Source organism: Phyllobates terribilis, unplaced genomic scaffold, assembly GCF_046119375.1.
Source record: "Phyllobates terribilis strain yellow unplaced genomic scaffold, ASM4611937v1 Scaffold_7__3_contigs__length_470593459, whole genome shotgun sequence".
NCBI classification, from domain to species: Eukaryota; Metazoa; Chordata; class Amphibia; order Anura; family Dendrobatidae; genus Phyllobates; species Phyllobates terribilis.
In genome coordinates this window covers 194,950,406-194,977,690 of record NW_027362767.1, presented here as the reverse complement: position 1 = coordinate 194,977,690, position 27,285 = coordinate 194,950,406, and the positions used below count along the sequence as shown (strand labels likewise).

The window sequence follows — 27,285 nt, the reverse complement described above, 5'->3', positions numbered from 1 at the left end:
TAAGAGTTCTCTCTCCAATCTTTCCTCTCAGGGGTCTCTCTCCAATCTTTCCTCTCAGAGGTCTCTCTCCAATCTTTTCTCTAAGAGTTCTCTCTCCAATCTTTCCTCTCTGGGGTCTCTCTCCAATTTTTCACCTCAGGGGACTCTCTCCAATCTTTCCTCTCAGGGGTCTCTCTCCGATATTTCTTCTCAGGGGTCACTCTCCAATCTTTCTTCTCAGGGGACTCTCTCATATCTTTTTTCTCAGGGGTCTCTCTACAATCTTTTCTCTCTGGGGTCTCTCTCCAATCTTTTTTCTAAGAGTTCTCTCTCCAGTCTTTCCTCTCAGGGGTCTCTCTCCAATCTTTCACCTCAGGGGTCTCTCTACAATCTTTCCTCTCAGGGGTCTCTCTCCAATCTTTTCTCTAAGTGTTCTCTCTCCAATCTTTCCTCTCAGGGGTCTCTCTCCAATCTTTCACCTCAGGGGACTCTCTCCAATCTTTCCTCTCAGGGGTCTCTCTCCAATCTTTCCTCTCAGGGGTCTCTCTCCAATATTTCTCCTCAGGGGACTCTCATCTTTTTTTCTCAGGGGTCTCTCTACAATCTTTCCTCTCAGGGGTCTCTCTCCAATCTTTTCTCTAAGAGTTCTCTCTCCAATCTTTCTGTCACGGGTGTGTCGCCACGAAGATCGTCACGATTACACAGCCTGACTTCTCGCAGCTGACTTTTTGGTGCTTTGTGTTTTCGGCAGTGAGGGAGTTAATTCTCTCTCTGTGCTAGACGAGGTCCAGCCTCGCCCAGCTGCAATCAATGCTGCTGTAGTGAGTCTCCTTCAAATGCCTGCTGGTCTGTTTGGGAAGTGTCGGTGAAAGCATTTCATACAGACTTACGGAGCGGATCGTGGTATTTGGAGTTTCTGAGATAAGTGTATTTGGAGTCTTTTTTCCCTTCCTCGCTTTATCATTTATCTCCTTTCCCATTGGTGTTCCCTCTGTTGTAGTTGTGTAGTTTTTGTATGCAAGGTGGTTTTGGTTTTTCCCTTGTACTGTCTCGTTCGTCTAAGTACTGTGTGTGGGCATATTATTACTTGTCCTCTTTTGTTGTGATCGGGGTCCTTCTCAGGACTAGATTACTTAGGTGCAGGGATCCTCAGGAGGTAGGGGTTACGCTGGCGGCCTGGACCTCTGTACCTTTAACAGTACCTCCAGGTTGAGGGATTAGTCAGGGCCCCAGCTCAGGGTCAGCTTAGGCCCCCTACCTCCAGTATACAGAGACAGCGTGACATTTTCACCGACCCACTTAGTTTTTCTCCAGCTACCATGGATCCAGTAGCCGGTCTAGCTCGGCAGTTGCAGAGTTTGTCCATGGAGCTGGCGGACGTTAGGTCCAAGGTTTTGCATCCTCAGGAGCAAGCCGGACCAGAACCTAAAGTAGCTCTCCCTGACAGGTTCACTGGGGGGCGGGACAAGTTTTTTGTTTTCCGGGAGGCATGCAAATTGTACTTTCGGCTGCGGCCTCGGTCATCGGGGAGTGAAGAACAAAGGGTGGGAATTGTCATCTCGCTCCTACAAGGGGACCCACAATCTTGGGCGTTCTCTCTTCCCCCGGGCTCCCCGGCTCTCCAGTCAGTGGATAGGTTTTTCGCTGCTCTGGGACTCGTATATGATGACCCAGATCGGATCTCCCTTGCTGAGTCTAAGTTACGTAGGATCCAGCAGGGAGATCGTCCGGCGGAGGAATTCTGTTCGGAGTTCCGTAGGTGGGCCACGGACACCCAGTGGAATGACCCGGCTCTTAGGAGCCAGTTTTGTCAAGGTTTATCCGACAAATTACAGGATGTGTTGGCACAGTATGACTCTCCCGCGTCACTGGAAGCCGCTATGGCCCTGGCTATTCGCGTTGACAGACGGCTTCGGGAGAGGTGCGGGATAACTCGACCCCCTGTGATGACTCCACCTCCTACAAGGTCCCCTCATATGGTGGTTCCCCTGGTCAGTCCAGAGGAGCCTATGCAATTAGGAGGGACATCATTTCGGGGGAGGGGACCGGTGGTGCGCCAAAAGACAGGAAGGTGTTTCTTCTGCGGGAGAAAGGGACATTTTATTGGTGGGTGTCCATCCCGTCCCTTGCAGAGTGAAGAGTCGTCGGAAAACTGTTGATCCCAGGTTGTGTGGTGGACGGCAATCTGGGAGTAGGTATTTCGTCCCTAGGTTCGTCTCAGTTTCTCGTACCGGCGGAGGTGGTGGTGGGTACGAGAACTGAGAGGATATCTGTTCTTCTGGATAGTGGGGCCGGGGCTAATCTGGTTGATGCTCGGTTTGCCCAGGTTCAAGGTATGCGATTGAGTGAGTTGGCTAAACCCATCCCCATATTCTCGATCGATGCCAGGCCTCTCGGTCAGGGAAGTTTTTTGCAAGCTGTGCATGACGTAAAACTTCAAGTGGGGGCGATACATAAAGAACTGTTGTCTTGCTACGTGTTGGAGGGTCTTCCCACTCCTATAGTGTTGGGCCTTCCTTGGTTAACTAAGCATAACCCGGTTATTAATTGGCAAACCAGAGTGATAAGCCAATGGAGTAAATTCTGTAATAAAAACTGCATGAACACGGTCATCGGTGCGGTTACTCCTTGGGTCTTACCTCCATTTCTGGCGGACTTTGAGGATGTATTCTCGGAGAAAGGGTGTCAGGAACTACCTCCTCATCGCGAGTATGACTGTTCTGTAAAATTGCTCCCTGAGGCCAAGTTACCTAAAGCTAGGTTGTATAACCTTTCTGGTCCTGAGAGGCAGGCCATGAAGGATTATATTTCAGAAAGTCTGGCTAAGGGGCATATTAGACCTTCATCTTCACCGGTGGCTGCGGGGTTCTTCTTTGTTAAGAAGAAAGATGGAGGCCTACGCCCTTGCCTGGATTTCCGTGAACTTAATCGGATTACGGTCCGAGATCCGTATCCACTCCCACTTATTCCCGATCTCTTTAATCAGATCGTGGGCGCCAAATGGTTCTCTAAGTTGGATCTCAGGGGGGCGTACAATCTGATTAGGATGAAGGAGGGGGATGAGTGGAAGACGGCGTTTAACACTCCGGAGTGGCATTATGAGAACCTTGTCATGCCATTCGGTCTGACTAATGCCCCGGCGGTGTTCCAACACTTTGTTAATGACATTTTTCGCCGCCTGGTGGGACAGTTTGTTGTCATATATCTGGATGATATCTTGATTTACTCGCCGGATCTGGTGTCTCATCAGGAGCACGTTAGGCAGGTGTTACAGATCTTGCGGGATAATAAACTGTATGCCAAATGGGAAAAGTGTGTGTTCGCCGTACAGGAACTCCAGTTTTTAGGCTTCCTGGTTTCAGCGTCCGGTTTTCGTATGGACCCTGGGAAAGTGCGGGCAGTTCTTGAGTGGGATCGGCCAGAGAATCTTAAGGCACTACAACGTTTCCTGGGGTTTGCTAATTATTACCGGAAGTTCATTCGTAATTTCTCGTCCATGGTTAAGCCTCTCACAGACATGACTAAAAAGGGGACGGATTTTTCTAGGTGGTCTGACAAGGCTTGTCAAGCATTCTCCTGCTTGAAAAAATGTTTTGCCTCGGCACCCATACTCATTCAACCTGATGCGTCACAGCCATTCATTGTAGAGGTAGACGCTTCCGAGGTAGGGGTGGGAGCAGTATTGTCACAAGGTTCGTCCCCTGGTAAGTGGCATCCGTGCGCCTTTTTCTCTAAAAAATTGTCGTCCGCTGAGAGGAATTACGATGTCGGCAATAGGGAACTCTTGGCCATTAAGTTAGCTTTTGAGGAGTGGCGCCATTTTTTGGAGGGGGCAGTCCATCCGGTCACCGTCATCACCGATCACAAGAACCTGCTATATCTGGAGTCCGCGAAACGTCTGAATCCCAGACAAGCTAGGTGGTCATTGTTTTTTACCAGGTTTAATTTTGTCGTTACATATCGTCCTGGGTCAAAAAATGTAAAGGCGGATGCCTTATCTCGCAGTTTCCCTGGGGCCGGGAATACGGACGACCCGATTCCTATCCTTCAGGAGGGGGTGGTGGTTTCGGCAGTATGCTCTGAGCTGGAGGAGGAGGTATTGGAGGCTCAGGGGGACGCCCCTGTTGGACCTCCGGGGAGACTGTTTGTTCCAGATCAGTTGCGACAAAAGGTGATCGAGGCACACCATAACTCAGTTTTGGCAGGACACCCGGGGAGTAAAGCAACTGTGGATCTCCTCTCGCGTCGGTTTTGGTGGCCTAACTTACATAAGGAGGTGGTAACTTTTGTCGCGTCCTGTGGGGTTTGTGCGCGCTCTAAGACCTCACATACCCGTCCGTCTGGGGCCCTCTTACCTTTGAAGATCCCGGAGCGTCCTTGGACTCATCTGTCTATGGACTTTATTACGGACCTCCCTCCGTCTTCGGGTAAAACGGTCATACTCGTTGTAGTGGACAGGTTCAGCAAGATGGCACATTTTATCGCTCTTCCGGCTCTCCCTAATGCTAAAACTCTTGCGCAGGTGTTCATTGGGGAGATTGTGAGGCTTCACGGGGTACCCTCCGATGTGGTGTCTGATCGGGGGTCTCAGTTTGTGTCCAAGTTCTGGAAGGCGTTTTGTGCACGGCGGGGGATGCATTTGTCATTCTCATCGGCTTTTCACCCTCAGACCAATGGTCAGACGGAACGTATGAACCAGAGCTTGGAGACATATCTCCGGTGTTTTGTGTCAGAGAACCAGGAGGACTGGGCTTCTTTCTTACCTCTGGCAGAGTTTGCTCTTAATAATAGGTGGAGCGAGTCCACTGGTAAGTCCCCGTTTTTTGGGGCATATGGTTTTCACCCCCAGTTTTGTACTTTCAGTAGGGGGGGCTCTTCGGGGGTTCCTGAGGAGGAACGATTTTCCTCATCACTCGCTTCAGTATGGAGAGGGGTGCTGAAGAATCTGAATACTATGGGGAACCGATAGAAACGTATGGCTGATAGGAGGAGAGTGTCTGGTCCGGACCTAAGTGTGAACGATCGGGTATGGTTGTCTACCAGGAATATTAAACTTAAGGTTCCCTCCTGGAAACTGGGTCCCAGGTTCATCGGGCCGTACAGAATCAGTTCTATTATTAATCCGGTGGCATTCCGTCTTGACCTCCCTTCTACGTTTAAAATTCACAACGTGTTCCACAGATCGTTGCTTAAGAGGTATGTGGCGCCGGTGGTACCGTCACCTTTACCTCCCCCTCCAGTGGTGGTCAATGGTAACTTGGAGTTCCAGGTATCGAGGGTCATCGATTCACGCTTTAATCGCCGGTCCCTTCAGTACCTGGTTCATTGGATAGGGTATGGTCCTGAGGAGAGGATGTGGGTTCCTGCGTCAGATATTAACGCAGACCGATTAGTTCGAGCCTTCCACACGACTCACCCGGATAAACCTGGCCCTGAGGGTCCGGAGGCCCCTCGTAGAAGGGGGGGGTACTGTCACGGGTGTGTCGCCACGAAGATCGTCACGATTACACAGCCTGACTTCTCGCAGCTGACTTTTTGGTGCTTTGTGTTTTCGGCAGTGAGGGAGTTAATTCTCTCTCTCTCTGTGCTAGACGAGGTCCAGCCTCGCCCAGCTGCAATCAATGCTGCTGTAGTGAGTCTCCTTCAAATGCCTGCTGGTCTGTTTGGGAAGTGTCGGTGAAAGCATTTCATACAGACTTACGGAGCGGATCGTGGTATTTGGAGATTCTGAGATAAGTGTATTTGGAGTCTTTTTTCCCTTCCTCGCTTTATCATTTATCTCCTTTCCCGTTGGTGTTCCCTCTGTTGTAGTTGTGTAGTTTTTGTATGCAAGGTGGTTTTGGTTTTTCCCTTGTACTGTCTCGTTCGTCTAAGTACTGTGTGTGGGCATATTATTACTTGTCCTCTTTTGTTGTGATCGGGGTCCTTCTCAGGACTAGATTACTTAGGTGCAGGGATCCTCAGGAGGTAGGGGTTACGCTGGCGGCCTGGACCTCTGTACCTTTAACAGTACCTCCAGGTTGAGGGATTAGTCAGGGCCCCAGCTCAGGGTCAGCTTAGGCCCCCTACCTCCAGTATACAGAGACAGCGTGACATTTTCCTCTCAGGGGTCTCTCTCCAATCTTTCACCTCAGGGGTCTCTCTCCAATCTTTCCTCTCAGGAGTCTCTCTCCAATCTTTTCTCTAAGAGTTCTCGCTCCAATCTTTCCTCCCAGGGGTCTCTCTCCAATCTTTCACCTCAGGGGACTCTCTCCAATCTTTCCCCTCAAGGGACTCTCAAATATCTTTCCTCTCAGGGGTCTCTCTCCAATCTTTCCCCTCAGGGGACTCTCTCATATCTTTCTTCTCGTGGGTCTCTCTACAATCTTTCCTCTCAGGGGACTCGCTGATAGGTTTCCTCTCAGGGGTCTCTCTCATATTTTTCCTCTCAGGGGTCTCTTTCCAATCTTTCCTCTCAGGGGTCTCTCTCCAATCTTTCCCTTCAGGGCACTCTCTCATATCTTTCCCCTCAGGGGTCTCTCTACATTCTTTCCTCTCAGGGGTCTCTCTCCAATCTTTCTCCTCAGGGGTCTCTCTCCAATCTTTCCTCTCAGGGTTCTCTCTCCAATCTTTCCTCTCAGGGGTCTCTCTCCAATCTTTCTTCTCAGGGGTCTCTCTCCAATCTTTCCTTCCAGGGGTCTCTCTCCAATCTTTCCTCTCAGGGGTCTCTCTCCAATCTTTCCCTTCAGGGCACTCTCTCATATCTTTCCCCTCAGGGGTCTCTCTCCAATCTTTCTCCTCAGGGGTCTCTCTCTTATCTTTCCTCTCAGGGTTCTCTCTCATATCTTTCCTCTCAGGGGTCTCTCTCCAATCTTTCCTTCCAGGGGTCTCTCTCCAATCTTTCCTCTCAGGGTTCTCTCTCCAATCTTTCCTCTCAGAGGTCTCTCTCCAATCTTTCACCTCAGAGGTCTCTCTCATATCTTTCCTCTCAGGGGTCTCTCTCCAATCTTTCCTCTCAGGGGTCTCTCTCCAATCTTTCCCTTCAGGGCACTCTCTCATATCTTTCCCCTCAGGGGTTTCTCTACAATCTTTCCTCTCAGGGGTCTCTCTCATATCTTTCTTCTCAGGGGTCTCTCTCCAATCTTTCCTCTCAGGGTTCTCTCTCCAATCTTTCCTCTCAGGGTTCTCTCTCCAATCTTTCCTCTCAGAGGTCTCTCTCCAATCTTTCACCTCAGAGGTCTCTCTCATATCTTTCCTCTCAGGGGTCTCTCTCCAATCTTTCCTCTCAGGGGTCTCTCTCCAATCTTTCCCTTCAGGGCACTCTCTCATATCTTTCCCCTCAGGGGTTTCTCTACAATCTTTCCTCTCAGGGGTCTCTCTCATATCTTTCCTCTCAGGGGTCTCTCTCCAATCTTTCCTCTCAGGGTTCTCTCTCCAATCTTGCCTCTCAGGGGTCTCTCTCCAATCTTTTCTCTAAGAATTCTCTCTCCAATCTTTCCTCTCAGGGGTCTCTCTCCAATCTTTCCTCTCAGGGGACTCTCTCCAAGCTTTCCCTTCAAGGGACTCTCTCATATCTTTCCTCTCAGGGATCTCTCTCCAATCTTTCCCTTCAGGGGGCTCTCTCATATCTTTCTTCTCAGGGCTCTCTCTACAATCATTCCTCTCAGGGGACTCTCTGATAGGTTTCCTCTAAGGGGTCTCTCTCCAATCTTACCTCTCAGGGGTTTCTCTCATATCTTTCCTCTCAGGGGTCTCTCTCCAATCTTTCACCTCAGGGGACTCTCTCCAAGCTTTCCCCTCAAGGGACTCTCTCATATATTTCCTCTCAGGGATCTCTCTCCAATCTTACCCTTCAGGGGGCTTTCTCATATCTTTCTTCTCTGGGCTCTCTCTACAATCATTCCTCTCAGGGGACTCTCTGATAGGTTTCCTATCCGGGGTCTCTCTACAATCTTTCCTCTCAGGGGTCTCTCTCCAATCTTTCTTCTCAGGCGTCTCTCTCCAATCTTTCCTCTCAGGGGTCTTTCTCCAATCTTTCCTCTCAGGGGTCTCTCTCCAATCTTTCCCTTCAGGTCACTCTCTCATATCTTTCCCCTCAGGGGTCTCTCTACAATCTTTCCTCTCAGAGTTCTCTCTCCAATTTTTCCTCTCAGGGGTCTCTCTCCAATCTTTCACCTCAGGGGTCTCTCTCCAATATTTCCTCTCAGGGGTCTCTCTCCAATCTTTTCTCTAAGAGTTCTCTCTCCAATCTTTCCTCTCAGGGGCCTCTCTCCAATCTTTCACCTCAGGGGTCTCTCTCCAATCTTTTCTCCATGAGTTCTCTCTCCAATCTTTCCTCTCAGGGGCCTCTCTCCAATGTTTCACCTCAGGGGACTCTCTGATAGGTTTCCTCTCAGGGGTCTCTCTCCAATCTTACCTCTCAGGGGTCTCTCTCATATCTTTCCTCTCAGGAGTCTCTCTCCAATCTTTCCTCTCAGGGGTCTCTCTCCTATCTTTCCTCTCAGGGGTCTCTCTCCAATCTTTCCCTTCAGGGCACTCTCTCATATTTTTCCCCTCAGGGGTCTCTCTACAATCTTTCCTCTCAGGGGTCTCTCTCATATCTTTCTTCTCAGGGGTCTCTCTCATATCTTTCTTCTCAGGGGTCTCTCTCCAATCTTTCGTCTCAGGGGTCTCTCTCCAATCTTTCCTCTCAGGGGTCTCTCTCATATCTTTCTTCTCAGGGGTCTCTCTCCAATCTTTCGTCTCAGGGGTCTCTCTCCAATCTTTCGTCTCAGGGGTCTCTCTCCAATCTTTCCTCTCAGGGGTCTCTCTCCAATCTTTCACCTCAGGGGTCTCTCTCCAATCTTTTCTCTAAGAGTTCTATCTCCAATCTTTCCTCTCAGGGGTCTCTCTCCAAGCTTTCCCCTCAAGGAGCTCTCTCATATCTTTCTTCTCAGGGCTCTCTCTACAATCTTTCCTCTCAGGGGACTCTCTGATAGGTTTCCTCTCAGCGGTCTCTCTCCAATCTTACCTCTCAGGGGTCTCTCTCCAATCTTTCCTTTCAGGGGTCTCTCTCCAATCTTACCTCTCAGGGGTCTCTCTCATATCTTTCATCTCAGGGGTCTCTCTCCAATCTTTCCTCTCAGGGGTCTCTCTACAATCTTTCCTCTCAGGGGTCTCTCTCCAATCTTTCTTCACAGTGGTCTTTCTCATATCTTTCCTCTTAGGGGTCTCTCTCCAATCTTTTCTCTCAGGGTTCTCTCTTCAATCTTTCCTCTCAGGGGTCTCTCTCCAATCTTTCCTCTCAAGGGGTCACTCTCCAGTCTTTCCCTTCAGGGCACTCTCTCATATCTATCCTCTCAGGGGTATCTCTCCAATCTTTCTCCTCAGGGGACTCTCTTATATCATTCTTCTCAGGGGTCTCTCTCAAATCTTTCCTCTCAGGTGTCTCTCTCCAATCTTTCTTCTCAGGGGTCTCTCTCTAATCTTTCCTCTCAGGGTTCTCTCTCCAACCTTTCCTCTCAGGGGTCTCTCTCCAATCTTTCTTCTCAGGGGTCTCTCTCTAATCTTTCCTCTCAGGGTTCTCTCTCCAATCTTTTCTCTCAGGGGTCTCCAAGCTTTTCTCTCAGGGTTCTCTCTCCAATCTTTCTTCTCAGGGGTCTCTCTCCACTCTTTCTTCTCAGGGGTCTCTCTCCAATCTTTCTTCTCAGAGGTCTCTCTCCAATCTTTCCTCTCATGGGTTTTGCAGTCTCTCCTCATATACTGTGACATGCAGAAGTAGTGCTGTTGCTTTAAAAACATTCAGCAACTACTAGAAGTAACACAAGCACAGGAGACAGGAAGTGTTGTGCTCCAGAAGCATCCAGCAACTAGTGGGGTTAACACAGTCATAGGAGAAGGGGAGTGTTTTAGCAGAGCCCCAGCGGGATTGTGGCGAAGTTATTTACTGTCTGGCGTGAACCGAAGAGAAAGGTGGCTTATGATCTGTATCTCACAGAAGTCAAGGGAACAGAATTCAGGTCAGGAGGGAAGCTAAACAAAGGTCAGTTAGACTCTCTGAGCTAACAGTGTGGAGTATTATCAGCCAGGAAGATAAGGACTGGAAGTAAGCCTGTCATAGAGATTATCTCCCTCATCACACCCTTCCCCCCTCCATCTCCATGCAGGGTAAAGAATGCTGTGCACTATTAAGTCCTTGTGAAGGAAAAGTCTGTGGTTGTGTATGCATTAAAACTGTGCTGTACTGTGCTACCAGATAATAGACTGTGTACTGCTGTGCTGAAAAGGAGACTGTACTGTTATTACTGGAGCCTGTTGCTCAAAAAGACATTTGCTTTGCACTGGCCGTGCCTCATTAAATGTTACTGTTCTACCGTTTATGAAAACTCTTGTCAGATGTGTCTGGTCAGCAACTGAATTTATCCTGTGCCTGAGAGAAGCTGCAGCCTATGGTCTATGGTCGCCCTGAGTAATGGTTCCCCGAGGATTCCAACTAATTCATGTAACCGGTCTCGCCCCTATCTGAACTTGGGCGGCGTGCGTGTAACAATACCCTCATATCTCTCCCAACCGTCCATCATGTAGCTCCCCCGCATATTTCATGTCTTTGTCAGTGATCGATGCTGGGCATGCTCAGTACGATATGTCACATGCACCATCCAGCAACACATTGGGCCTCATTTTTATCAAACCTGTCTATCAGTAACCTGTCTTTGTGGTCCACAGTAACTAATCAGAGCTCAGCTTTCATTTCTTACACTGTCCATAAAAAATGAAAAATTAGCTCTGATTGGTTGTTATGGGCAATACAGACGGTTTTACTATTTGATAGTTTTGATAAATGAGGCCCGATCCCGCTACATATATCCAACTGGCAAGTCAGAAATGGTAAGGCTATGTTCACAATTTGCATTTTTACTGCATTTTTTTCCTGTGTTTTTTATATGCAAATTAAAAGCTGCTTTTTAGATTACCAGCAAAAATGATGATATTTCACAGATCTCAAGCACGCAATTTATTTTTTTCCTGACTGGACTTCATAATATTGCTCAGTCACAAACCTTTCCTTCGTGACTTCTTTACATGATGATCTGTTCTGGTGCCTTCATTCCGAGCACTGACCTAGTTTCTCTAGTCAGCACGATAAGCCTTCCTGTCTCTGACCTACTTATGCTAATCAATTTCCCAGGCTTGTCAGTGAACTCTGTTGACCGGGATATTTCCTTTCTCATCATAGACTCCAGTCTAAAGCACCGCTCCTGTGTTTTGCAAGCTATTTCTGACTAGTGATGAGCGAATATGTTCGAAATCCGATTTCTAAACTTAAGTTTGACACAAATGTGCAACATTCGGATTCATGATCGGAAAGGAGAGCAAAATTTGTTAAATTCGGGAAAATCTGTAACGTTCGGAGAATTTCCATGGTTATGTGATGGCGGGGCAACTACAGAGTTTTTAACAATTTTGCTAGCATAGTGCTCGTGTATGATGATGTCACGGGTGTGTCAGAGGTGACAGGCTGTCGCCCTGCAGTTGGTTGCAGGCGATCTCTATGTTTGGCATTACAGACATCTTGTTAGAGGCTGTTTCTATGACCCAGCGGCTACCTTCTTCTGGCTAATTAACACCCTGCCTGGGTGTATAAATACCTGCTGTGTTTCAGAGGGAGGTTCCGGCAATATTCATTAGTACTTGTGAAGGCTTTAGCAAGAGCAGTACCTCGTCCTCTCTGGAGCTTGAGGATGTGTGCGCATTTGTCTGGATTCGACTAAAGCTAAGAAATTTTCCCCCTGTTTGTCTACCCTTGTTGTCTATAGTGTTTAGTGGAGATCGACTAGTGCTCATCTTCTCCTTTCATTAGCCTTAGCCATACGCCAGGGAAAGACAGGGTGAGGTACGCATGCGGTGATTGGTGAAGAGCCAATACAGGGACGTTAGGGGAGACAGGGTGACACTAGATCATCCTAGGAGGTCTCCACTTTCCCCCTTTCCCTAGAGTCGGGGCTCCCTTTCCTTCTTCCCTTTGTGTTGCACTAAGTCTTTCCCACACCTTACGTGACAGATGAGCGGGGAGATATGGCAGATGAGTGGGGGGGCTGGTGATACCTCAGAACAGGTCAGATTAGCAGCACGCTGTTTTTTTCCTTCCTGTAGGCGGTAACTTTAAGTCAGGAAAGCGCGGCTAGCCAATCAGAGCGCAGGAAGCATCCAGTGTCCCAGACACAAGGGCTGCTGAAATCACGTGTCCTCTCCATATAAAAACCGACCATGTTCCCCCAGCGCCATTTTATGCATGTCACTGCTGGAGACAGACGCTGCTCAGTGTTCTCCTGTGTAATGAGAGATATTAGCTAGATAGATGGGCGCTTGTGTGGAAGTCAGATAGTGTAGATAAGTCCTGTGCTGTGTACCTGTGAAATCAGCCTTGCAGCCTTTTTTTTTGTTTTGTGCAATTACTGAGATTCTGACAGAAAGAGCAGGGCCCATGCCATAGAACAGTGCTGTGCACCGGTTGTATTGTGCCCCATGCAGACCTTCAATCTATTTCTGCACTTGCTAATGTGATAAAGCAAGCAAGCCCTTGTAGGCCACTTATTGATTTTGTGGGGGTGAAATTCAGCTATCTGCAGAGCTTGTCAGTGCAGAGTTTCTGAGTGCAGAGCACAGAAAACTTTTTTTTTCATTTGCTAATATGACAGTGCTGTGTTAGCCCAGTTTGTCATTTTTTTGGTGGATGAACTTCAGATTTATGCACAGTAAAACAAATATTTTTTTTATGTTGCTAGCCAGAGTCCACCAAAGATTATTTTGTGCCGCAGGCGTGATACAGTCTGCTATTACCCACCTAGTCCTTTTAGTGGCGGTGAAATTCAGCTATATTCAGAGCTTGTGCGGAGTCAAAAATTCTATTCTTTACTGTGACTAACATGATACAGTAGGCTAGATATGAGTTTGAAATATCTTGGTGCATATATTCTATGTTATACAGGCTTGATCCACAGTAACACAGTAAAAAAAATACTTTCTTCTGTTACTAACTTCATACACTAGGGGACTGCACTGTTGGAACATGTGTCTCATTAAGGCAGAGGTTGAGGGCGCAGGTGGAGGACCTAGAGGAGGTGGAGGATGCAGAAGCACTGGAGGAAGTGTTAGATACAGAGGTTTGTCCCGCAAGCCTTGAGGATTCCAACACTTGCTGTCTAGTGACACCTTGGTGTCTAGTGGTTTAGTTCTCCATCCCCTGGTGTGTAGTGGTTTAGTTCTCCAACCTTAGCTGTTTAGTAGTTTAGTTCTCCAACTCCTGTTTTCTTATTAGTTTAGTTCTCCAATCCCTATTGTATATTAGTTTAGTTCTCCATGTTCTGGTGTGTATTTATTTCTTTCTCCAACTCATCCATGCCCACCCCCAGGGGTTATTGTCTGGTGATGAGGGTTTGGATTCTTCTCTGACCCTACTACGTCCAGGCCCGGACCAACTGAATAAAAATTTTGGGCATCGCTACACATGCTTTCCCCCTCTTGAGTCTGTGAAGCTTTGGATCAAACCGAAGACGCCCCGGAATAGAATGTGTGAACAGCTCTGCAGACTCGCCAATCTGTGTTTCCCTATAGTCAGTTGGCCAGTTATAGACTTGTGACATGTGTGAAACAAGGGTAATTGGGGTGCCACCTCTGAGGAGGACTGTGTGTGATGTTAATGTGGAGGAAGAGGAGCAGAGACCACTTGATGTAGTGCTTGTCATCTAATGGAGCACATGTTCTTCCTGCCCCTCATCTACAAGGCGTACCGCTGTGCAACTGCCAAAGAAAGGAAGTGGAGTCCAGTAACAGAAGTTTTAAAAATGCTGCACAATTCTCACTGCAGCAACACAAACCTACTTCTCATCTCTCATATCATACGTGTCTCACAACACTAAACATCTATTCAGAACTTTCAAGTCCCTCCTCTATCTACCAGCTCCCCTACCTCTCCACTCCTCTCATCTCAGCTGAAGTCTTAGCTTCATTCTTCAAGCAGAAAATTGACAACATAGGCAAAGCTTTTGCTTAAAATCCCAACAATAGCCCCTTCTCATAACGACTCAACTCTCCTCCAAAACCAGCTTCTCCACCATCACAGAAGATCATCTTTACTCTCCAAATCACATCTCACCGCCTGTGAACTTGACCTAATACCATCCCACCTCATTCCAAACTGTACCACAGTCTTAATCCCAAGCCTAACCCTCCTCTTCTACCTGTCACTAACAACTGGTGTCTTCCCCTCATGATTCAAACATACCTCGATCACACCCATCCTCGAAAAGCCCTCCCTTGACTCATCCTATGTTTAGCTATTGCCCCATCTCACTTCTCCCCTATGCCACCAAACTACTGGATCACCACGTCTATTTTGTACTGTCCTCCCACCTCTCCCTCTTTGACCGCTTACAATCAGGCTTCCGACTTCGTCATTCCACTGAAACTGCCCTGACTAAAATCACCAATGACCTACTAACTGCCAAATCCAAGCATGACTACTCTGTCTTCCTCCTCCTAGACTTGTCATCTGCCTTCGACACAGTAGACCATACCCTCTTACTATAGACTCTCATCTCTTGGCATCACAGACTTGGCCCTGTCTTGGATCTTTTCATACCTAGCCAACAGGACATTCAGTGTCTCCCACTCACACCACCTCCTCATCTCACTCCCTATGTGTCAGTGTCCCCTAAGGGTTATTTGTGGGTGTGACGGGGTATGCGGCAGAGCAAGAAGAGACCACCAGATTAAGAACGATCCAACGGGATTTATTAAGGCAGGCAGCATACCAAATCAAAAATCCATGTTATTCCTAAGGTTCATAATAAGTCCACAATCACTGACGGGCGTGAGGTCTTGCCGCAGCTAAGAGCCCCCACACTTCTTCCTCCAGAGATCTCCCAACACAACACTGGTCACGCATAAGTCCATTGTCTTGGGCTACCGGGAACAGCCCAAGAGTAGGGGAGGAGAGGTTTCCCCCCTCCTAGTCGATGGTTTACTCCATGGCATGGCTCCGATGTGTCTATAAAGATGTGTACTGTGAGTTCTCCCCCTGCTTAAGAGAACAATGGGGAGTCCTCTAGCGGTTTTGACACAAGCCTAAGTTAAATTATGGTTGAGAAACAAAGATCTGGGAAAGAGCATGGGTATTTACATCACATCTTGACATTTTATACAGAAATGCAGGACAGGGAAAACGATGTACCATGACAGTGGGACCCAGGCTTTTCTCCATCTACACCTTCGGCCTGGGACAGGTCACGGTTTTCAGTATCACCTCTATGGTGATGACAGACAGATCTACCTGTATGTGTGTCCTGTATTTCATCTTTCTTCTCTGCTAGATTTGTAGAAATGAACATGGATAAAACAGAATGCATCATCTTTACACCATTTCATTCACCCCCCCAAATGACCTATCCATCAAAGTGAATGACTGCCCACTCTCCTCAGTCCCGCAGGCTTGACTCTGATCTGTCCTTCAAATGTCAGATCCAACTCCTTTCCACTTGCTGCTGGCAGGGTCCTCTCTCCTCTTGTACCAGTCGGTGACCCCTTTTGACATGTAATGAGCCACGGAATAAATGTGGCTGTAATAGTAATAATAATTATAGTACTTTTACTCTGGGTCAGTTGATGGCTCTTTCCTGGTGTCTACCCCTAATTTGATGTGTTTTGGCAGCTTTTGGGTCCATTTGAAGGTGTTGTGTATGCAGTTTTTTTGGCCCCCATTGCATCCTATGGTGTTCGGTAACGTTTGTCGAACATTCGCTGAATAAATCGTCGAATATTGCAAATTCGGTGATCGGAATCCGAATCGAATATTGAAACATTTGCTTATCTCTATTTCTAACTTATACACCTCACTAGATCAAATCCATCTATTTCATTTTATTTTATCTTTATGTTTTCATTTCTTTATATCAACAATAATAAAGTCTTTTTAATTATATATGTCAATTACAATGTATTTTATAACATTTCTTTAATGTTTTTTCCCATTTTACTCTTTTTGATTAATATGTTGTCTCTGATCATATCACATCTGAGGTCCGTTAACCTTCGCGCCCTTAGGTTGAATGTCATATCTAATGATACCTGCATTGTTTCTTTGTATTCAACCCTGTGGTTTGAACCTGATGAAGAAGTTTGTAACTTCAAAACGCGTTGACTAATAAACCGCATTTCTGGATACCGTCCTCTTCTTCCATCATTAATACCGTCTGCGCAGAATTAACCCATTCATTCCAGTTCTGATGTTACTGTAGACAAATGACCTATTATCTGCACCAAAAAATACAGCGAAAAAAAATGGCAAAAAGCAGCAATAATGCAGGAAACCTGTTTTTCGTAAGCAGCTTCTTTACTGGTAAGAGAGCAGGTTTTGCTTGCAGAAAAAAGGCAGCAAAAATGCAAAGTGTGAACCTAGGCCAACAGTACAGCATTATTATATGATATACGCACCACAACAGAATACACGCCTCACAGCTGCTACAGTTACATTCTCTGGACTTGTTACCCCTCTTACATCTTGATAATAAGGTTTCATGCAGAGATAATGATTTAAGGAACTTTTGGTGACAACATGAATAACAGATATTTTATTGTGACAGGTTGAGCGGTATAATACCTCTAACATACCTTTCTTTGTCACGCTCTTTCTTTTAGGAATGCTGAACAAATTCAGCCCCGATCCATTGGTTTTAACCCTCTGCATGACCGTGTCGGCTCTCTGGAGCAATTCTGGAATCTTACAGATCCTAGTAGATAACAGCATCGTTTCAGCTTCGGAGTTTTGTGAAGCCATATTTCCTGGTTTACTTGCCATTTCCTGTGCTTTTCTAATCATAGGATGTGTTGGGACTCTTCAGAATCAAGGGCCCGTTCCTCTTATGGCCTTTGCACTAGGCCTTGCGAACATCCATGTACTTGCTATGTGTGATAACCAGACACTTGGTCCATCGGGTATTGGATGTAACTTTATGATTGTGACAGTTATAAGTTTGTATCTCGTGGCTTTAAGATTTTGGAATATCGTGAGAAGAAAAGCTGTCCAGCCGGTTAAGGATTGTGTCCATTCCAAAAACCATTTATTGAGAAACCATCTGATTGTGACAGGAATTATGGCCAATATGGTGTCATCGAGTGTCATCTGCGGAAAGCTTGTGGGAACTACTAAGTTTCTATTTCTTGGCCAAGCCCATTGGATGTTCACATCAGCAATGTACCAACTCCTAGTCTCTGTGGCGTCATTTTGTGCCTCGGACATATTGAACGCAGCTTTCTTTAGTTTTTCGTCAATTCTGAAGTTTGCGGAAGGATACTCATGTTTAAATCAGCCCAGCTTGTCCAATGAGCCATTGCTTCCTCTCTCATTCATGGTTGTGTTTGCAGTCCTTTTTGGTGTTTTAGCCTGCATGATGTCTCTGAAAAACCTTTACTTTGGCATATATACACTACTTTTTGCTGCTTACTGTGCTTCTTTAACCCTTCCAAGTGGCATTGACCATATTGCACCACAAGTGATTAGTTTAATTATCTTCATAGCTTCCGGCTTTTATATGTTTCTTAGGCTTTATTTATCAAAGGTGCAATTTAAGACTTCCCAAAGGCATGGTCTGATTGAAATAATGAATTCCTGCCTTGGATTTCTTAACCTTAAGCAGAGGAGAACCTTGTTTTGCTCCTATTCTGATGGCTATCGATTTAAGGAGGTGGATGCTCTTGGCCATGCATTCAACACTCTCGCAGCCTTTTCCATCATTATTGAAACACGTGCGGCTTTCGTTTTGGTAATTGTGGTTGGAATCATGGTCCTCATAGCTGGCGTACTGTCTGCTTCTTCTGGTAAAACCCTGGAGAGCTGCGCCTTGATCTTTTATGGGATCTGGTGGATAACGTTTGGAACGGTGCGATATTTCTGTCTATGTGTGTCCGTCAAGACCTTTTATGTAGCACTGGGGATAATAAGCTTTTTAGTATTACATGGCTTTATCACGGTTTGCATGATTATGCTAAACAAAGTTTGGTTCATAAACTCTTTAACCTTTGAGGTTTTTCTAATAATTATTTTACTGAAAATGCTTGCTTTTCTAAAATGGGAATGGAGCGTTGCTTTCGGCGTCCTCTTCGGTGTGGTGAGCTTCTACTGCTTTCTCGCTTCCATACTTAATTGGACTGTGGAGACGCCCCATCTGCCTTGGGGTGCACCCTTCCTAAAAAATCCACTCCTAGAACAAGGTCATACGTCGCGCATGCTTCCTGCGAAGAAAATCTCATCTATTGAGAAAATAGTAGGTGAGTGTGTATTAGAAAATACCTATTCCACTTAAAGAGGACTTGTCACCAAGTCAAAAGTGGCCAGTTTGGGCTCTTATTCTATTCCCGCTGTTCACCTGAGTATTTAATTTTTCTTTTAATCCGCGATTAAGTTCCAGAGATATTGGCCTTTTATTTAGTTATAGTTTTTACAAGGGGGTGTGGCTCTCAGGAGTCTCTGGGGGCGTGCCCTCATGCTGCTTTGCATAATTACTCTATGAGCCACGCCTCTTTAATAAACACCACAAAATTAGCCCTGGAGAGGGCCATATATCTGGAACCATATGACGGATTTAAAAAAAAAAAAGAAATCAGAATATCTAGGGAACAAAATATGAGCCAGAACTGGCCACGTTCTACCCTTTAAAATGCCCAGTATTATTAGCTATGATGAAAATGCTCACCAAGGCATGGTCGTTAATGAACTCTTTCCTCATTTTTCAGAAATCATGAGCACAGGAGGTATCTGTGTAATTCCAGCAGATGAGGGATATGTTATCGCTTCAGCTTGTCGATTCCCAGATGCCGTGCATAAAGTCTCCAAGTAAGTATAACTCCCAGCTTTGTTTCCTATGATATAGAGATAGGTGAATATATTCAAGTGGAATTGAATCCGTATTCTCCAGATTTCATTCCCTATAAATTCACCCAGATGCGGCCGACATTTTGCTGAACCATAGAAGGTTTGCAAACAAATAAAGAAAAAATTGTTACCTGACTGCTCACCTGTCTGGCTGCCCACACTCCTCACTGTCGGCGTTCTCTTTTTGCTGTCACATGTTCGGATTCCTGCCGCTAAGCCGGGACTTCCAGCCAAGACCAAGCCTTAGAGGTTATTTCACATTGTAAGGTTGTAACGTGCGTCATAACATCATGATGCCACAACATGTACCACGTCGGCACAATGTGCCAGGACGTCCAAGGCCTGGACGCGGCCAGAAGTCCCAGCCTAGATTGAAGGCATTGGACATGCATGGGCCGAAAGAAGAGATGCAGAGGACAGTGAGCAGCATGGGAGGCCGGTGAGGTGAGTGGGGTCTGTACTGACTTCAGATCATAATAAGGAACATTCAATTTGCTGTGAATAACTTTGAATTTGGTGAATTGGAATTTTCTCAGATCCACTCAACGTTTGGCTAAAATTGCTGTCTTTAATGGAAAAATAGGGTGTGTAGAAGTACCACTTGCTCCTAGGCCAAGGTGGCTGGAAGGGACACTCGGGCACAAAAACACTATTTTTAAGAAAGAGTAATTCAGTTTTAGAAACATTAATTCAGATCCGAAGAACATGAAATTCAAGATTACCAGTACAATAGTGTTTGGAGAATAAAATTATTAAATGGTATTATACTGCCCCCACCTGGAAATACATGATAACTAGCTTTTACATTGTACTAAGCGTGAAATGGTATGTTGTAATTGTAATATCCATTGAATTACTGTACTCGGACCTGGACCTAGGAGCCTTAGGGGGGCAAAATTGTCTCCCAGATGTATACCAGAAACCTGAACTCTGAATAACACAAGGGGGTTATTGGGGCTATCAGGATAAAAAAATAGATGTAGATGAAAGAAAAGTGAGACAAACAAGATTAGAACTTGTCTCCAGATGGGATTGACTCATCCCAATGTCAGAGATTCATGTGTGTGGCTATACAAGAATCCAGCGGGAAGAGGAGAAGAGGATAAAAGGATGGAGACAGATGTCAAATAACTTGTGTAGAAAAGAAAATTAAGCGCTTGACTAAATTGAGTGACTAAAGGAGTGGACGGGAGTATTGAAATGACCCACTGTGACAACCATGGAAGAAGGATCAAGATCGATGTAATAGACCGACAAAAAGTGGGATAAAATTAAGAAAAATCGATGAGTTGTCTTTTTTCCCATTTATATCCTTTTACCATTCCTAGCACTGGCATCTTTCTATCACACTTCTCTACATATCCATCTGCTTGATCTTGTTTTACCTTTTACTTTTTTCTAATTCTTTTCCTCACCTCTCCACCTTCTCTGTGTGAACACTTTTTCGTTGACTTCCCACCTTCCCTTTGCTCCGGCTTCTTGGAGGCATTTTATCCTCTTTAAAGCCTCCAGTTTTTAGCCCACATAATAATGGTCACCACTGTGCCCCCCACATAATAATTGTCACCACTGTGCCCCCCACATAATAATGGTCACCACTGTGCCCCAATATAATAATGGTCACCACTGTGCCCCCCCATAGTAATGGTCATACTGTGCCCCCACATAATAATGGTCACCACTGTGCCCCTGCATAATAATGGTCACCACTGTGCCCCCGCAAAATAATGCACATCACTGTGCCCCCATATAATAATGTTTACCACTGTGCCCCCCACATAATAATGGTCACCACTGTGCAGCACATAATAATACCCACCACTGTGCCCCCACATAATGGTCACCACTGTACCCCCGCATAATAATGGTCACCACTGTGCCCCTACATAATAATGCCCACCACTGTGCCCCCACATAATAATGTCCACCACTGTGCCCCCATATAATAATTCCAACCACTGTGCCCCCGCATAATAATGGTCACCACTGTGCCCCCACATAATAATGTCCACCACTGTGCCCCCATATAATAATTTCAACCACTGTGCCCCCGCATAATAATGGTCACCACTGTGCCCCCACATAATAATGTCCAACACTATTCCCGTGCATATTAATGCCACTACTGTTCCCCCATATAATAATGGCCACCACTGTGCCCCCCACATAATAATGGTCACCACTGTGCAGCACATAATAATACCCACCACTGTGCCCCCACATAATGGTCACCACTGTACCCCCGCATAATAATGGTCACCACTGTGCCCCTACATAATAATGCCCACCACTGTGCCCCCACATAATAATGTCCATCACTGTGCTCCCATATAATAATTCCAACCACTGTGCCCCCACATAATAATGCCACCACTGTGCCCCCACATAATAATGTCCAACACTATTCCCCCGCATAATTAATGCCACCACTGTGCCCCCACATAATAATGCCCACCACTGTGCCCCCACATAATAATGCACACCAATGTGCCCCCACATAATAATGGTCACCACTGTGCCCCCGCATAATAATGGTCACCAGTGTGCCCCCAAATAATAATGGCCACCACTGAGCCCCCACATAATAATGGTCACTACTGTGCCTGCACATAATAATGGTTACCACTGTGCCCCCGCGTAATAATGGTCACCACTGTGCCCCCACATAATAATGGCCACCACTGTGCCCCACATAATAATGGTCACCACTGTGCCCCCACATAATAATGCTCACCACCGTGCCCACCACATAATAATGCCACCACTGTGCCCCCACATAATAATGTCACCACTGTGCCCCCCAAAATAATAATGCCACCACTGTGCCCCCGCATAATAATGGTCACCACTCTGCCCACAAATAATAATGCACACCACTGTGCCCCCCACATAATAATGCCACCACTGTGCCCCCCACATAATAATGCCCACCACTGTGCCCCCACATAATAATGTCACCACTGTGCCCCCACATAATAATGTCACCACTGTGCCCCCGCATAATAATGGTCACCACTGTGCCCCTGCATAATAATGGTCACCACCATGTCCTCCATCTAATAATGGTCACCACTGTGCCCCCACCTAATAATGCCACCACTGTGCCCCCACATAATAATGCCACCCACTGTGTCCCCGCATATTAATGGTCACCACTGTGCCCCCGCATAATAATGCCACCACTGTGCCCCCACATAATAATGCCCCCACATAATAATGGTCACCACTGTGTCCCTGCATAATAATGATCACGACCGTGTCCCCCATCTAATAATGGTCACCACTGTGCCCCCACCTAATAATGCCACCACTGTGCCCCCACATAATAATGTTCACCACTGTGTTTCCACATAATAATGGTCACCACTGTGCCCACACATAATAATGGTCACCACTGTGCCCCGCATAATAATGGTCACCACTGTGCCCCCACATAATAATGCCACCACTGTGAATCCGCATAATAATGACACCATTGTGCCCCTGCATAATAATGCCCCCACATAATAATGGTCACCACTGTGCCCCTGTATAATAATGGTCACCACCGTGTCCCCCATCTAATAATGGTCACCACTGTGCCCCCACATAATAATGTCACTAATGTGCCCCCGCATAATAATGGTCACCACTGTGCGCCCACAAAATAATGGTCACCACTGTGCCCCCGCATAATAATGGCCACCACTGTGCCCCCACATAATAATGCCCACCACTGTGCCCACACAAAATAATGCACACCACTGTGCTCCCACATAATAATGGCCACCACTGTGCCCCCACGTAATAATGCCCACCACTGTGTCCACACAAAATAATGCACACCACTGTGCTCCCACATAATAATGGTCACCACTTTGCGCCCCCATAATAATGCCACCACTGAGCCCCCACATAATAATGGTCACAAACTATGCCTCCACATAATAATGGTCACACTGTGCCCCCACATAATAATGCCCCCACATAATAATGGTCACCACTGTGCCCCTGCATAATAATGGTTACCACCGTGTCCTCCATCTAATAATGGTCACCACTGTGCCCCCACCTAATAATGCCACCACTGTGCCCTCACATAATAACGCCACCCACTGTGTCCCCGCATAATAATGGTCACCACTGTGCCCCCGCATAATAATGCCACCACTGTGCCCCCACATAATAACGCCCCTACATAATAATGGTCACCACTGTGCCCCTACATAATAATACCCCCACATAATAATGGTCACCACTGTGCCCCTGCATAATAATGGTCACCACCGTGTCCTCCATCTAATAATGGTCACCACTGTGCCCCCACATAATAATGCCACCACTGTGCCCCCACATAATAATGTTCACCACTGTGTTCCCACATAATAATGGTCACCACTGTGCCCCCGCATAATAATGGTCACCACTGTGCCCCTGCATAATAATGGTCACCACCGTGTCCCCCATCTAATAATGGTCACCTCTGTGCCCCCACATAATAATGCCACCCACTGTGCCCCTGCATAATAATGGTCACCACTGTGCCCCCACATAATAATGCCACCACTGTGCCCCCGCATAATAATGACACCACTGTGCCCACGCATAATAATGCCGCCACATAATAATGGTCACCACTGTGCCCCTGCATAATAATGGTCACCACCGTGTCCCCCATCTAATAATGGTCACCACTGTGCCCCCACCTAATAATGCCACCACTGTGCCCCCACATAATAATGTTCACCACTGTGTTCCCACATAATAATGGTCACCACTGTGCCCACACATAATAATGGTCACCACTGTGCCCCTGTATAATAATGGTCACCACTGTGCCCCCACATAATAATGCCACCACTGTGCCCCCGCATAATAATGACACCACTGTGCCCCCGCATAATAATGCCCCCACATAATAATGGTCACCACTGTGCCCCTGTATAATAATGGTCACCACCGTGTCCCCCATCTAATAATGGTCACCACTGTGCCCCCACATAATAATGGTCACCACTGTGCCCCCGCATAATAATGGCCACCACTGTGCCCCCACATAATAATGCCCACCACTGTGCCCACACAAAATAATGCACACCACTGTGCTCCCACATAATAATGGTCACCACTGTGCCCCCCGCATAATAATGGCCACCACTGTGCCCCCACATAATAATGCCCACCACTGTGCCCACACAAAATAATGCACACCACTGTGCTCCCACATAATAATGGTCACCACTCCCCCCCCCATAATAATGCCACCACTGAGCCCCCACATAATAATGGTCACCACTATGCCTCCACATAATAATGGTCACACTGTGCCCCCACATAATAATGCCCCCACATAATAATGGTTACCACCGTGCCCCTGCATAATAATGGTCACCACCGTGTCCTCCATCTAATAATGGTCACCACTGTGCCCCCACCTAATAATGCCACCACTGTGCCCCCACATAATAATGCCACCCACTGTGTCCCTGCATAATAATGGTCACCACTGTGCCCCCGCATAATAATGCCACCACTGTGCCCCCACATAGTAACGCCCCTACATAATAATGGTCACCACTGTGCCCCTGCATAATAATGGTCACCACCGTGTCCCCCATCTAATAATGGTCACCAGTGTGCCCCCACCTAATAATGCCACCACTGTGCCCCCACATAAAAATGGTCACCACTGTGCCCCCACATAATAATGGTCACCACTGTGCCCCCACGTAATAATGCCACCACTGTGCCCCCGCATAATAATGCCCCCACATAATAATGGTCACCACTGTGCCCCTGCATAATAATGGTCACCACTGTGTCCCCCATCTAATAATGGTTACCACTGTGCCCCCGCATAATAATGGTCACCACTGTGCCCCCGCATAATAAGGGTCACCACTGTGCCCCCGCATAATAATGGTCACCACTGTGCCTGCACATAATAATGGTCACCACTGTGTCCGCCATCTAATAATGGTTACCACTGTGCCCCCGCATAATAATGGTCACCACTGTGCCCCCACATAATAATGGTCACCACTGTGTCCCCCATCTAATAATGGTCACCACTGTGCCCCCACATAATAATGCCACCACTGTGCCCACACATAATAATGGGCACCACTGTGCCCCCGCATAATAATGGTCACCACTGTGCCCCCACATAATAATGGTCACCACTGGAGTTATCAGGAGGTGAGCAGCGTCCATCTCCTCAACGCACAGAGCAGAAGCTGGTACTCACAGATGTCTCCTCTCCGGCAGCCAGGTGCTCCCTCCACTTCAGCAGACGGCCGCACATAAGCTGCAGTGAGGTCATGTCTGCTTCACTGTGATGCGGCCGGCCTGCACAACTACAACAGCGCCAGCCTTAATAAGCTGCTTAGTGACTGGCCTGGGGGGCATATGCCCCCTGCCACCCCGGCCCAGTCCACCCCTTCCTTTAGTTATAGTGATCTCTGCGCCCCCCACCCTCCTGGTATCTACGCTAATGTAAAGATTGTCAGTGGCATTTAATAGCTAAACCGTCACAGGCCGAGCTCGGCTCCATCCGTGGCTGTTAGAGGCAGATCCAGGCTAGGACACGCAGGCATTATCTGCTGGGTATGGGTTGGGCTCACCCTGCGAGCCTGGTCTATGCACCCGCTCCTGACTTGTGCTGTACATGTATGGCAGAGGTTGGGAAGGGGTCACTCCCGCATCATTTAAAAAATTATTGAAAGGATAAGTTAAAAAAAAAAGGCAAAAACATGAAACATCTTTAATTTATGACAAATTTGGCACAAAATTGGACGATGCAAGAATAAATGTAAGAGAAAAACCAACTTAATAACACAAATGATGAATCAGGACCGAGATTTGTAAAAAGGCCGACTAAAATCTCTAAAGCAATAAACTGCTGAAACCTCGGGTCTTCTTTGTATGTAATGGGAATGAATGTAAGGATCCTGTGCTTCACCCATAATCCCAAATATGTGTCACTTGCTGCAGCCTTTGGAGAACATTGCTTGGTAATTTACAGTTTTTCAGATTTTAAATCAGTTTAAATGCCGCGTCTGAGACATCGTTGTAAAGAGTGAAGGATGTTTCTACAGTAAAAGTTACAAGAGAGAAAACTCTTTTTTGACAAGTATCTAAGAGAAATGCATCTGAGAATTATTGCCAAGCAAGTAGGAGATTACCGTAATTGTATCTTCTATAGCAGATTCTGAGATAAGAGCTGAAGATTTACATATGAATCGTCTGCACAGTATAACCTCAGAGCAATTGATGGAGATTTCTGTTAGACACTAACTGTGCTGTGAGATTGAAAGGGGGACAACTACGGTGCAGCAATCACAGACTGAAGAGTAGAAGTGCACGGCAATGAGTGGCTGGAAGAGCAGAGAAACGTGTTCACTCATATATGATGTACAAAGTTTGTCTGGTATTAGGGTACATGTCTGCAGACTTCTGTATCTTCACAGCGCACTTTCTGCACGTCGTGAAGTTTCTCCAGTGCGGTCATGTGACTGTAAGTATGCGGTTTGCGAGATGATGTGTGACGCTCGCAAGCCCTGCACTGGGATGATGGGGTACTCGGAGCCGGGTCAGATGTTGAGGGGGATGCAGTCGTGGCCTGGACCCGTTCCGTGCCCAGGGCCATCACATTAAAAATTATGTTAGGGCTTTCCAGGTTGAGTGGTAATTGTCGACTACGCCACCTGTGGTGTCTGGTGATGCGCCACCAGCGCCGCTTCAGTCCACTGAGGCCCGGTGTCACGGCGGCTAAAGTTCTCGCTGCTCCCCACAGGCGGAGTGTGGCCTCAGGGCAGGCAAGGCAGGATAAAGGGGGGTAGAAGTGTGGGAGTGCGGACACCGTGTCGTGTGGTATGGCGTGTAATGAACAGTTCGGAGGCCAAAGGGATGAATTTCCAAGGCTTTACTCACAGTTCTCTTAAGCAGCGCAAGGCTTCTCCCTGCTCCTCGTGGAGTCCTGCGGCCACCAGGGACGGGGGTCCGACTACCTCCGAGGAAGTCCAGTGTGAGGCAGCATCCCTACACCAGAGTGTTCCTGCACTACAGACTTTACCCCTTCCCGTCTGTGCGTGTGTAGGTAGGCCGGGTATCCCTCTGAGATCCTCTCAGGTGTAGGGCTCGGGTGGCAATTCCTCTCCATCCCAATCCCGGCGGGATCCTCAGGGCCTAACCGGGCTTTCCCGTCCTGGACATAGAGTACGAGGTCGGGTGTCGGGGGCCGGTACCCCTCTTGCAGCCGAAATCCCTCTGAATAGATCAGGTAGGAGAGGACAGGTGGCGTGCTCCGCTCCGTCTGCATCCTCCCCGGGACCCATTTGCTAGGGAGCCACACTCTAAAGCTCCCGGGCCTTCTTGATCCTGGTACTTGGCCGAGTTGAGACATTCCTCGTCTGCAACCTACCTCTCGTCCCATAGATCGG

The 27,285-nt window shown here is 47.2% G+C and overlaps 1 protein-coding gene across 2 annotated transcripts in view; it reads left to right on the top strand.

The window, feature by feature from the left end:
- Nucleotides 1–27,285, top strand: part of LOC141153065 (uncharacterized) — a 204,495-nt gene that overhangs the window by 77,215 nt on the left and 99,995 nt on the right. Inside the window, exons 3-4 of one of the 2 annotated variants that reach the window (XM_073637739.1) lie at nt 16,633–18,261; nt 18,727–18,826. In XM_073637739.1, the coding sequence (XP_073493840.1) occupies nt 16,633–18,261; nt 18,727–18,826 (1,729 nt within the window). The remainder of the gene's footprint in view (nt 1–16,632; nt 18,262–18,726; nt 18,827–27,285) is intronic. The other variant, XM_073637740.1, reaches the window with a different exon arrangement.